Genomic DNA, 11,644 nt, shown 5'->3' on the forward strand with positions numbered 1-11,644 from the left:
AAAAAAAAAAAAAAAAAAAAGCTATTCATCATCCTAAAGAATTAATCTGTACTCCTGATATTCTTTCTTGAATTAAGAGGGATTCCACCTGTAATTTCCCCCACATTTTGCTCTCTCATAGTTCACAATCCTAACTTTTAAAATCCGAATTTGCATTAGGTCCAGTATTTATTTTGCTAGGGCAGTCTCCATTTCTGTCTTTGTTTAAATAATGTTTTACCTATTCAACATTTTGGCACAAAAATTAAACTTGTAGTTTATTTTTAATAAGAGTTTAAGTGTTATTTTATAATCATGCCTATATCATAAACACACACACACACACGAATTTCAATATTATTTAAATATCTTGTGTAATTTTCCCTTCAGATTCTCCCAATACATTACTAGCCAAGGACCACAGGTCGTAATATTTGATCTGATGTAATTAAGTGATTTTCTTTTTAATATGGTCGGACAAATCTCAGATCAGTTTTGAATTATCTACTGGCTGGAATAAATTCAAGAGCTACACGGTTTTGTAAAATGAGAGTTCTAACAACTACTACTTGTCTTATAATTAGGCCTGAGAGTTAGCTGTGGTCAGAAATCTGACCAGTTAGCATTTTTCCCAATTTGGGTTTTTTTTTTTTTTTTTTTTGAGTTGGAGTCTCACTCTGTCGCCCAGACTGGAGTGCAGTGGACGCTCCCAGCCACCGCAGCCTCGACCTGCTGGGATCCGGTGATGGTTCCGCCTCAGCTTTCCAAGTAGCCGGAATTACAGGCATGCGCTACCACACCCGGCTGATTTTTTGATTTATTGTAGAGATGAGGTCTCGCCAAGTTGCCCAGGCGGGTCTCGAACCCGTGGACTCAGGCAATCCACTCACCTCAGCCTCCCAAAGGCGCGGGATTACAGGCTGAGCCACTGAGCCTAGCTCCAATTTGGGTTTTTAACGTATATATCTCTCAAATACAAAACAGAACTAGAGGGTATTTATAAATGGAGGATCTGTGTAAATTCATAGCAATAAATGTGTTCATTATTAAAAAAGAATGAAAGATAAACTGGTCATTCAATGCAAAAAGTTAGACAGAAAGCAACCTAAGAGTGATTCTCAAACTTTTTGATCTTAGGACCCCTTTACATTCTTAAAAACTATTGAGACTCTTGAAGATCTTTTGTTTATATGAATTATACCTATCAATAGTTAATGTACTGGTAAGCTAAGAAAGCTTTAAAAATTATCAATTCATTTCAAATAAAAATTAATATGCATAATTGTCACTTTTTTTGACAAAATTGCTATATTTCCCAAAACAAAGACAAATGAAGTGAGGAGAGTGGCATTGTTTTGCATTTTTGTAAATCTCTTTAGTATTTAGCTTAATAAAAGACAAGTGGATACTCATATCTTCTTTGGCACTCAGTGTCTTTCAATGTCACATATCATGTAGCCTCGAGAAAACTCCACCGTACATTTGTGAGAGAATGATAGTGAAAAAAGATAAGTAAAGCCTTAGCATTATGAAAATAGCTTTGACCAAAAATCCCCTGAAAATGCCTTGGGAACACCACTAGAGGGCTCTGGAACATACTTTAAAAACCGTTGCAGAAGGCTAAATCTAAGGAATGCGGAAGGAATAAAGATAAAAGCAGAAAATAATGAATTAGAAAACACTGTATAATAATAATAATAATAGACAGTGGCATTGATAAATCCAATTCTCCGGAAAAATTAATAAACAGGAAAGCCTTTGGCAAGTTAGATTATAAAAAAAGAAAACAAAAATGTAATATTCAGAATGTGATCGACTATATACACAGAGAAAATTGTTAACTATTATTATGTATGATTCTATATTTATAAACACGAAAATATCAGTGAAATGGATAATCTTCTAAAAATATGAATTACAGTATTGCCTTAAGAATCAGAAGAAGACTAAAATAGGTCCTTACCCATGGAAGAAAATGACAAAAGTTCACAAATAATGGCCTCCAAAAATGGCAGCAGGTTCACATGGTTTTACAAAAAATTCTTAAAAAATTCAGAGAATAACTTTTTCCCTGAGCTATAAATTGTCACAGATCCCAGTAAAGTATAGACATTGTACCAATTCACTTTTTAAACTTAAAATAATCCTGGAAAATTCCAACAGAAATGTACAAAAGAAAAACAAACCTATAAACCAAGATCATTTATGATGGCAAAAATCTTAAATCAAACACTTTCTAATATAGCAGCACGCCAAAAGAAACCGTGGTACCGTGACCAAGCAGAGTCCTCAGCATCATCTCTTGTTCAGTAGGAGAATATTATAAATTCTGAAAAATTCTGGAGACTGACACAAACATGTAAGTTTAAATAATTTTGTCAAAACACTTAGAATAACCACTAGGAGTATACAAATACGATGAATATCTTCTAAACTACTAGAAAAATAACTTATTAAAGTCCTGCAAAAGTAAAAACATAGAATACCATATAGTAAACAAAAAGTCGGATTTCAAGAACAGGTACAAACATCATTAATCTTATTGAGTTGAATTGAATTGCATTCATTTCTTTAAAGAAAAAAATTGGTTTGGGTCAAAAGCAGAATCTTAGCTACATCCTGTTTAAAAGAGACAAATTTAAAACAAAATGGAAATAAAGGGATAAATAAAGATATATTAGATCAGTGGTTCTCAAAGTGTAGTCTTTGCACCAGCAACATCATTATCCTCAGTGAACTTGTTACAAATGCAAATTCTAGGACCCTACCCCAGACCTAATGAATCAGAAACTGGAGATGGTGCTCCACAATCCATATTTTATCTTAGTTTGGGACTTTTGCATTGTTTATTTATTGTAGTCATTTTTGAAATAATTACACACCAGACCAATGGCCGTCCTTTAGTGTTATCCATCTGTGGAGGCTTAAGCAACTCCATTTTAGAAGCGAATCTGCCATGTCGACTTAATTAATCTTGGTACTGGCAATACCTCTGAGATTTCCAGTTTATGTTTTGTTCCTTGTGTAAGAGCACACACTTGTCTTAAATCCTACCCTTAGATCAAACTCCTACCCATTCCCCCTGAAGTATATGTACGCCTTCCCTATGGTATATAATCTCTGAATCTGAAGGGTAGTGATGTGGAGATCTTACCTGTCTTGTGGTCGTCCAATTAAATCCCCCAATTAAATCACTATAATGACAAGCTGGACTTGTCCACCTCCTTTTTGGTCTCCTGACTCCTTCTGCATTTGGGGGTCGCTTTGCATATACACCTTTTTGTGAAACACCATCTTTCAAATCCATAAAATTATTTGATACGACTGATTTAAACAATCACATTGGAAGCCAGATGCTGTAATAGTTTATTGTGAGTCAATTTATTTTGATTATATACTTTCAAAAATATGTGCAAAAAAGCACAGAAAATAAATTAAAGATGATAGCAGAAATTAAGTAGGAAACATCTGCCTACTATAGATTTTGTTATTAGTAAAGCCTAGAGTCATTTTTAAAATAACAATAAAACAAGCCGGGCTCGGTGGCTCAGCCTGTAATCCCACGCCTTTGGGAGGCTGAGGTGAGTGGATTGCCTGAGCCCGCGGGTTCGAGACCCGCCTGGGCAGCGAGATCTCATCTCTACAATAAATCAAAAAATCAGCCAGGCGTGGTAGTGCATGCCTGTAATTCCAGTTACTTGGAAGGCTGAGGCGGAAGGATCGCTGGAGCCCAGCAGGCGACTCCAACTAAAAAAAATAAATAAATAAAAATAAAGTAAAATAACAATAAAACAGACAAACCTCTGGTAAGACTGATCACAATAAAAAGATGAATACACAGATATTATAATGTGAAAGTTAAAGGAGGCATAACTGAGAGGAAAGATTAAAAAATATAGGTTACTATGTACAACCTTGACATCCAGGTGAAGTGAGATTTCCTAGTGAAATATCAACCCTCAAAAATGGGCTTATGCAAAAGTATTATTGTTTTGATCACTTTCTCTACAAGAACTCAAAAAGGTGTAACTTTAGCTACCCCCTAATTCCAGTCCAAGACCCCAGGTTTAGATAGTTTTTGGGGTAAATTCTACGAAACCTTCAATGAACATGCAATTTCTATAAGTACAGAAAAGCTGGCAAGCTTCCCAACTCATTATACTAGTCTAATATTAACCTGATATTAAAACTGCACTGAAAATTACTCCCCCTACACACACACACACACACACACACACACACACACACACACACACAGCCTATGAGTCAAATTCGCTTTAAATATACAGATGTAAAAATAATAGCCATACCCAAGTGGGGCTCAAAAGTAGTTCAACATTAAAAAAATCCATTTATTTCATTCATTCATTTATTCTACAAACATTTATTAAATGACTATTATGGGCCAAACATTGTTCTGGCTACAGGATATGGCCTACAGCACGATAAAGAGTCTTGGATCTTATAAACAGGAAGGGGGGAAAAGAAAAATAATTTGCAGGATGATATAAGAATAAATGGGGGGAGAATACGTATTTAAATATCCCTTTCTAATGTTTTATATATTTGAGCTGAAACCTGAGGATGGGAAGAAACTTTTCAGAGACAGGAGAAAGCAGGTGTAAATTATTTGAGGCCAAATGAAGATAGGTGGTTTGAGGATCAAAATGAAGGCTAGTATTGCTAGAACAGTGGTGGAGGAGAGAGCTTAGAGATAAAGTTAGAAAGGTGAATTCGGAATTCTGTAGGGCAGGGGTCAGCAAACTATGGTCCATAGGCCAAATCTGGCCTGCTGTCTGTTTTTGTAAATAAAAGTTCTATTGGAACACAGTCAGACCCATTCATTTACATATTGTCTATGACTGCTTTCTGTACAATGGCAAAATTGAATCGTTGTGATGGAAATCAGAGGGACGACCCCCCAAAACCAATAATTTATTTATTAAAAGGTATATTTATCCTTACATGTTTAAAATTCAGAAGAGCAGGCAAGTTTCCCAACTCATTATATGAGTCTAATATTAACCTGATATTAAAATGGCACTGAAAAGTACTCCCCCTACACACACACACACACACACACACACACACACACACACACACACACACAGCCTATGGGCCAAATTTGCTTAAATATACAGAGGTAAAAATAATAGCCATACCCAAGTGGAGCTCAAAAGTACAATACACCTATCGAGATGCTTTTTCCACTGTTCAAAACAGTTTATGAACTCGTCCATTTTGATGCCTTTTAGTGCTCCTGCTGTTTTTTGTTTCTCCTCTTCCTCATTGGCACAATGTTTCCCTTTGAGGACATTTTTCAATCGTGAAATGTTAAAAAAAAAAAAAAAAAGACGCTGGGAGTGAGATCAGGTGAATAGGGAGGTTAGGGAATGGGGGTCATGCTGTTTTTGGTTAAAAACTGCAGAACACTGAACATGGTGTGGGCAGGTGCACTCATAAATCACCCACCATAAAATGGGCAAATGCGTTGAAATAATCTAAGAAAAAAAAATCACTGAAGTCAAATGTAGCCTCTCACAACAACGCTAGCTAGTACAGCATGCTGATGGGTTCCTAGAACACTTAGGTAGTGGGGGAAGCCTATGCTACAACGGGACCGCTCTCCAAAAAACCAAAACAGAATTGTTTTGATTTTTTGGGTGAGGGGCCCTCATATATCTTGCAAAGACAAAGATATTTACTGTTTGGTGTTTTTGTTTGTTTGTTTAGAGACAGGTATAACTCTCTTGCCTAGGCCCATAATAGTGCCATGGTGCAATCATAACTCACTGCAGCCTGGAACTACTGGGCTCAAGACATCCTTTTGCCTCAGTCTCCTGAGTAGTTGGAACAACAGGCCCGCACCACCATTACCCTGCTAACTTTTTTTATTTTTTATTTTTGTAGAGATGGAATAGGGGGTGGTGGTTTCACTATGTTAACCAGGCTGATCTTGAACTTCTGGGCTCCAGCAATCCTTTAGCCTTGGCCTTCCAAAGTGCTGGGATTACAGAGGCGAACCACCTTGCTCTGCTCCGTCCTGCTTGGCTCTTTACAGAAAGTTTGTTGACCTCTGCTATAGGGTCTTGACCCTAGTAGAGTTTGGATTGATGTCTAAATGCAATGGGGAGCCACTGGAGAGATTTAGGCAAGTCAGTGTGGCATAATCTAACCTTCATTTTAAAAAGCTATCTTTGAGGTCACAGTATGTGTTACCTTTTGAGTAGGGGTATTGACCAGGCAGAGGCATGAGGGAATCTTTTGGGGTAACTGAACTGTATTACATCTTCAAGGGGGAGGTGGTGGTTTCACAGGTGTGTGTGTGTATATATATACACATATATGTAAAAATGTATCAAGCTGTGCTTTATGACATTTTTACTTTACTGTGTATAAGGTAAACCTTAACAAAAAATCTCAAAAGCATAAAAATATACCATAAACATAGAGAAAAGGAACAGAATGGAGAAATAATTAGCAGTATATAGCAGACAAAAATTTAATACCCATTATCAAATAAATCTTATAAATTAGAACAAATCAAAAGATATAATTTAAAAATAGCAAGATATGGGGAAATGGGCATTCTCCAAGAATGTTGGTGAATGTAAATTAGTACAACCTTTTCAGAGGATGATTTGTCAATATCCACTAAAGTAAAAGATTCAAATACTCTTTAGCCCAGGAATTTCACTTCTAGGAATCCACTCAGCAGCAATAATTGAACATATTGAACAAAAATATGTATACATCCTAATGATATTTAATACTGAAAAACTAATCACTACCTAAAATTACAAATTAACTACTCACATGCATATGATTATAGAAATTAGGACACAACCATACTATGGAATATTGTGTGTATAGGTGTACATAAAAGATACCTGAGATATATGTTTAGTGGAAACAGCAAATCACACAATGTCTTATAATTTATTTTTTTCCAAATATACACACTAAACCACTGACAGTTTATAATTTTGACAGGAAATTTGAAAGCATTTTATTATTAAGTTGAAACATACAGCAAACCTGAGTGGATTTTACAGTGAACATCAATATATCCAATTCCTAGATTTTACCACTAACATTTTACTATAGTGAATTCTTAAACTTCTAACACAAAATACTTTTAAATATACAGTTTGGATTTTATTTTGGCACATGGATATTTCTTTTTGTAATAAAAATATGATTTTGATAAATTAGGAATTACTTTTGTAATCAAAACCAAATATACGTTTACAAAATATCATCCTCCTCTTAATTCTGATTTTAGGGCATCAATTTTTCATTTACATATTTAATTATGAAAATAAAAATGATTAACATTTAGAGTAATAGTGCCCTACTTCCTTTCTCTATGCTTGAGATAAAATCATCGCACTATTTTGCTCAGGAAATAACTATTTTGCTTTTAAAATTTAGTTATTTAAAACACCCTTGGCTACATATTTATATAAGATCTTATTTTTTATAACTGAATATGAGCATAATTGCAATTTTTGAGCCAGTTATCTTTTTACTTTCAAGTTTGCTGCTCTTACACGGCGTAATAAGATTGCCTATGATTTAAAATTGTGACGACAACATAAAAAAGGACTGAAAAACCACTAAATTTATATTCTTTCTTCCAGTATATTATCTTTTATTTTACTTTTTGCATTTTATTTCTTCCCTATTCTACAAGTTTTCATGCCTGTAGTACTATTTTCCCCCTTAACTTAATCTCTTATTTTAAAAAAACCAACACATATTTTAGAGCAGTTGCTGATGACAAGCTAGCATTTTTAGGTTACCTTCTTATTTCCGATACAGAGAAATGGAACTTCTCAGATCAGTACTGTCCATGGTTAAGTAATAAGAAATATGAAAATGAGAATTTCAAGGCTTCCCTTTTGTAATTACACATTCAAAAAGTGATATTTATGTAACGGTTACACTTAAACACATAAAAGTGGTGTTTTGATCAATGTAAACTATTAAGAAATACATCACGGTGCATCCCTTTTGAACGAAAGTTAAAACATGCAAAGCTGCAAATTTTTATAACCTTTATGTTGAACTCAAATCTATACACTCGTCAACCGACACAACGTACTATTTCCACACCTGGAATGGGAATGAAAACTAAGACTAATTTCACTGTAGTCAAACGTATAATGAACGCATCGGGAATACTGACTTCCATATCAGTACATCTGCCAGACTGAATTTAAGACGTAGTCAGACACTTCCGAAATTGACCACTTTTGCAATCAACCCAAGGCACGGGCTGTGCAAATTTCATTAAGAGTGCAGTCATTCAAGAAAACTTGCCTACTACCACTCCTGGCTTGTAATTAGCAATACAAAAGCATCTTCGTTTCCTTTCCTGCTAATGCAAGCTCCTGAAAACGATTTTAAGATACCCACTTTCGTTCCTTCCAAGTACTTACCGTTAAAATCGTGTTCCTCGGGTTGCTTGTCTGTTAGCCAGATATCTCCATACGGATCTTCGTTATTCCAAAGCGCCAGGTAATGACTTTTCCCGCCCCTTAAAGGCCTCTCTGGTTTTTCTTCATGCGCTCTATTCCTGAAGGGAGTTTCTAAAGAGATTGTATCCAAGGTCTCCCCACAGTGGACGTTATCTATGCATAGGATCCCCTGGCCTAGCCTTCTCTCATTGTAAAGACACGAGACTCTGGAAATTTTCATTTCTATGCCAACTTTAAGAATATTTTGATGTACCAGAGAATTCAAGCTGGGGGCCAAGTAGCACTTCTCCTGGTACACCCCGTCTGAGATCGTCACATCATAGCAGTAAAGGGGAGGCTTGGGCACCGTGTCGCGTGGTTCATCTTCTAACAGGTACCTTTGGACGGCCAGCACAGTGACGGGCACTACCTCCGAGGGGGTGACCCACTGGCGAGGTGAGTCCGTTATTTGCTCAAGAACCTTTTGGATCCAGGACCTGGGCTCTTGGGCACCAGCCCTTCGAATCACCCCTCCCGGGACCCCAGCCCGATCTCTCTCAAGATTTGGCCAATCTAGTCCAGCATGTGAGGGACCAGCCTGAGGCTGGTCTGACTCACCAGACATTGTTGAATAATCGTGTACCCTCTTCGCTCCGAAAAGCTAGTTTGCCCCGTCCAAAGCTGAGAGAAGTAAAACCGCGCGCTTTAGCGACAACCGCTACTCTGCGGTCTGGCAAGACTCCGCCCCACAGCGAAGCTCCAAAGAGGTTACGCGTGCGCGCGCCAGCTCTCCCGCCCCGCCCCTCTCTTGGCACACTCCAGACTCCCAGGCGCTGTTACTAGGCAGTTGCACGCGCGACTTACGTAGCAGGCCGTCCGACCTCGAGCTCGCGGGATTGTAGCCTTTGGGAGGGATCGCAGGGGAGGGACAGCAGCGGGAAAGCGGTGGTCGTCATGGTTGTCAAAGAGGGAGGGGGAGGAGCGCTGGTAAGCGAAAGTGGCAGAAAGCGGGATGCAGAGAGTATAACTTAGGGGTTTGGGGGTTTGTTTGCACCTTGGATCAGCTACAGAAAGTAATTTAGAGTTGGTGAATATACACTAAGATGATAACATGGGTTTCTGGTAGTATGAACGAAACCAGATAATACATTCACAGCCTCCAGGACAGTACCTAGCTCATAAAGTAGAAACAGTCTCTGCCTCTGTGATTAGTATTAGCATAATTGTCCATTATGGCTCCCTGAGTGCAGGGTGGGTGAATTAATGATTAAGTGCAAATGAAATAGAAAATTGTAGAATTGGCCTGGCAAAGAGCTGCCTTTAAATCAGACTTCATAAAATGCACGTATTTTTACATGACACCTGGCTTAACATAGAGCTGTGATATCGAATTTCAGAAACTGTGTCTCTTTATTAAAGGTATACTTCAGGAATAGATGTAAAGTGAAAAAGCTGATAAGAATAGTAAAAGTTAAGGGTAAAATTCTTATTAGCTGTACTTAGATATGCCAGTACACATAGAAGGTAGTAAATGTCCTAAGAATACTTTTAAAAATGGTTATGGGTTAATTTTGTTTACATTAATTCGACTTGGTCCTCTTTTATTATTTTTTTATTCATTATTTATGAAGTCCCTACTATGAGATAGGTACTGTTTTAGGCCACTGGGAATAACTGTAGTAACAGTTCTTTAGTCAAGTTTCTTCTCATTGCTTGGCCTAAAGAACACTGCCATTATTTATACTTAGCTAATTTATTCATTATATACACATTTCTTACGTGGTCTGGTCTGGGCCAGATATAGTCTTGCTATGGAGAACCAAAAAACCTAGTAAGGGGAAAGGGAGAGGAGTTAATATTTCATAAAGAGTACGTTGAGGAAAAGGCTCTTCTAAGCAAGAGATTGAACAGAACAGAGAGGTGCAGAAAGTGAAGAAGGGAACTGTGTGGATATTTGGGGGAATGGCATTTAAATAAGAGGGAACAGCAAGAGCAGATTCTATGATGCAGAAGCATATTTGACATTTTTGAAGAAAGGCAAAAGCCAGTCCACTGCAGTGGAGGGGCGAGGGGGAGAATGGTAAGAGATGAGGTCAGAAAGGTAGCAGGGTTTCTTCTGTTATGAGCAGAGGAGTGACATGACACTTCTGTGTGAGCCCCACTTCCTTCACTTCCTCCCCTAACCACTTCAGGCTAGATGTATAATCTTTCTCTTCTCTATATCACTCACTTAATGTTTGTTATCTAGTACTATGCAATTAAAAAAAAAAAACCTTTCAATGTGTACGTCCTGACTCTTTGACTCAGAGTTAAAGGCTTGGCACCCTTGATATTTTGGGTCAGGAAATTATTTGTTGTGAGACTATCTTGTGCACTGTATGATGTTTACCAGCATTCCCGGCCTCAACCTACTAGATACCTGTAAGCACCTACCCCTCCAGTTGTGATAACCAAAAATATCTCCAGGCATTGCCAAATGTTCCTTGGGGGTGGGGGCGTTGCTTGGGAACATCTTATTATGATCTGATTTAGCTAGATGGTAAACTTTTTTTTTTTGTAGTGATGGTGGTCTCACTATGTTGCTCAGCCTGATCTTGAACTCTTGACCTCATACTGTGTTTCTGCCTCGTCTTCCAAAGTGCTGGGATTACAGGTGTGAGCCACCGCACTTGGACTAAATCATAAATTTTTTGAGAGCAGAAATTTATTTGTTCTTTTTTGTTTCCTATAGATCTTTCACTACTGCTATGCATAAAGGACATTAAAATATTTTAAATAAGTAAAGTATATAGTTCCCACTGCCTCTCTGCCAAAGGGAATATACAAGTGTAGCTTTCCATAAAAAATTAAAAATGCAATATACAAAAATTCAAACTTACAAAACATAAAATAAGTACTCTGAGTGTAGGTTGTTTGTTTTGTTTACTGCTGAATCTCCAGTGGCAACATCAGTATTTAGCATATAGTAGGTGCTCAGTACTAATTGTTGAATGAATAAATGATATTTTTATTGGATTTACTGTAGGGGTAATTAAATATCAACTATCTTTATTGTTTTTCCAAGAATAACATGTTTGAACTTTTCAAATCTGCTATACCAGCAACCCCTAAACTATATACTCAGTGAAATTTATGTGTAATAGTATTGTATCATCACATTCTTCTAGCTAATTCATTAAAGATGGATATTGGCAGTGGTGCTC

At 37.1% G+C, this 11,644-nt stretch overlaps 1 protein-coding gene across 2 annotated transcripts in view; it reads right to left on the minus strand.

Annotated features, from left to right (window-relative positions):
- Positions 1-9,207, minus strand: part of CUNHXorf57 (chromosome unknown CXorf57 homolog) — a 67,596-nt gene extending 58,389 nt beyond the window's left edge. For both annotated transcript variants that reach the window (XM_008072865.1, XM_008072864.1), the window contains exon 1: positions 8,424-9,207. In XM_008072865.1, coding sequence (XP_008071056.1) covers positions 8,424-9,066 — 643 coding nt within the window. In that variant the 5' untranslated portion in view covers positions 9,067-9,207. The remainder of the gene's footprint in view (positions 1-8,423) is intronic.
- Between the last annotated feature and the right edge of the window lie 2,437 nt (positions 9,208-11,644).

The sequence above is a fragment of the Carlito syrichta genome, unplaced genomic scaffold (genome assembly GCF_000164805.1).
Source record: "Carlito syrichta isolate Samal-C Ts95f unplaced genomic scaffold, Tarsius_syrichta-2.0.1 Scaffold315473, whole genome shotgun sequence".
NCBI classification, from domain to species: domain Eukaryota; kingdom Metazoa; phylum Chordata; class Mammalia; order Primates; family Tarsiidae; genus Carlito; species Carlito syrichta.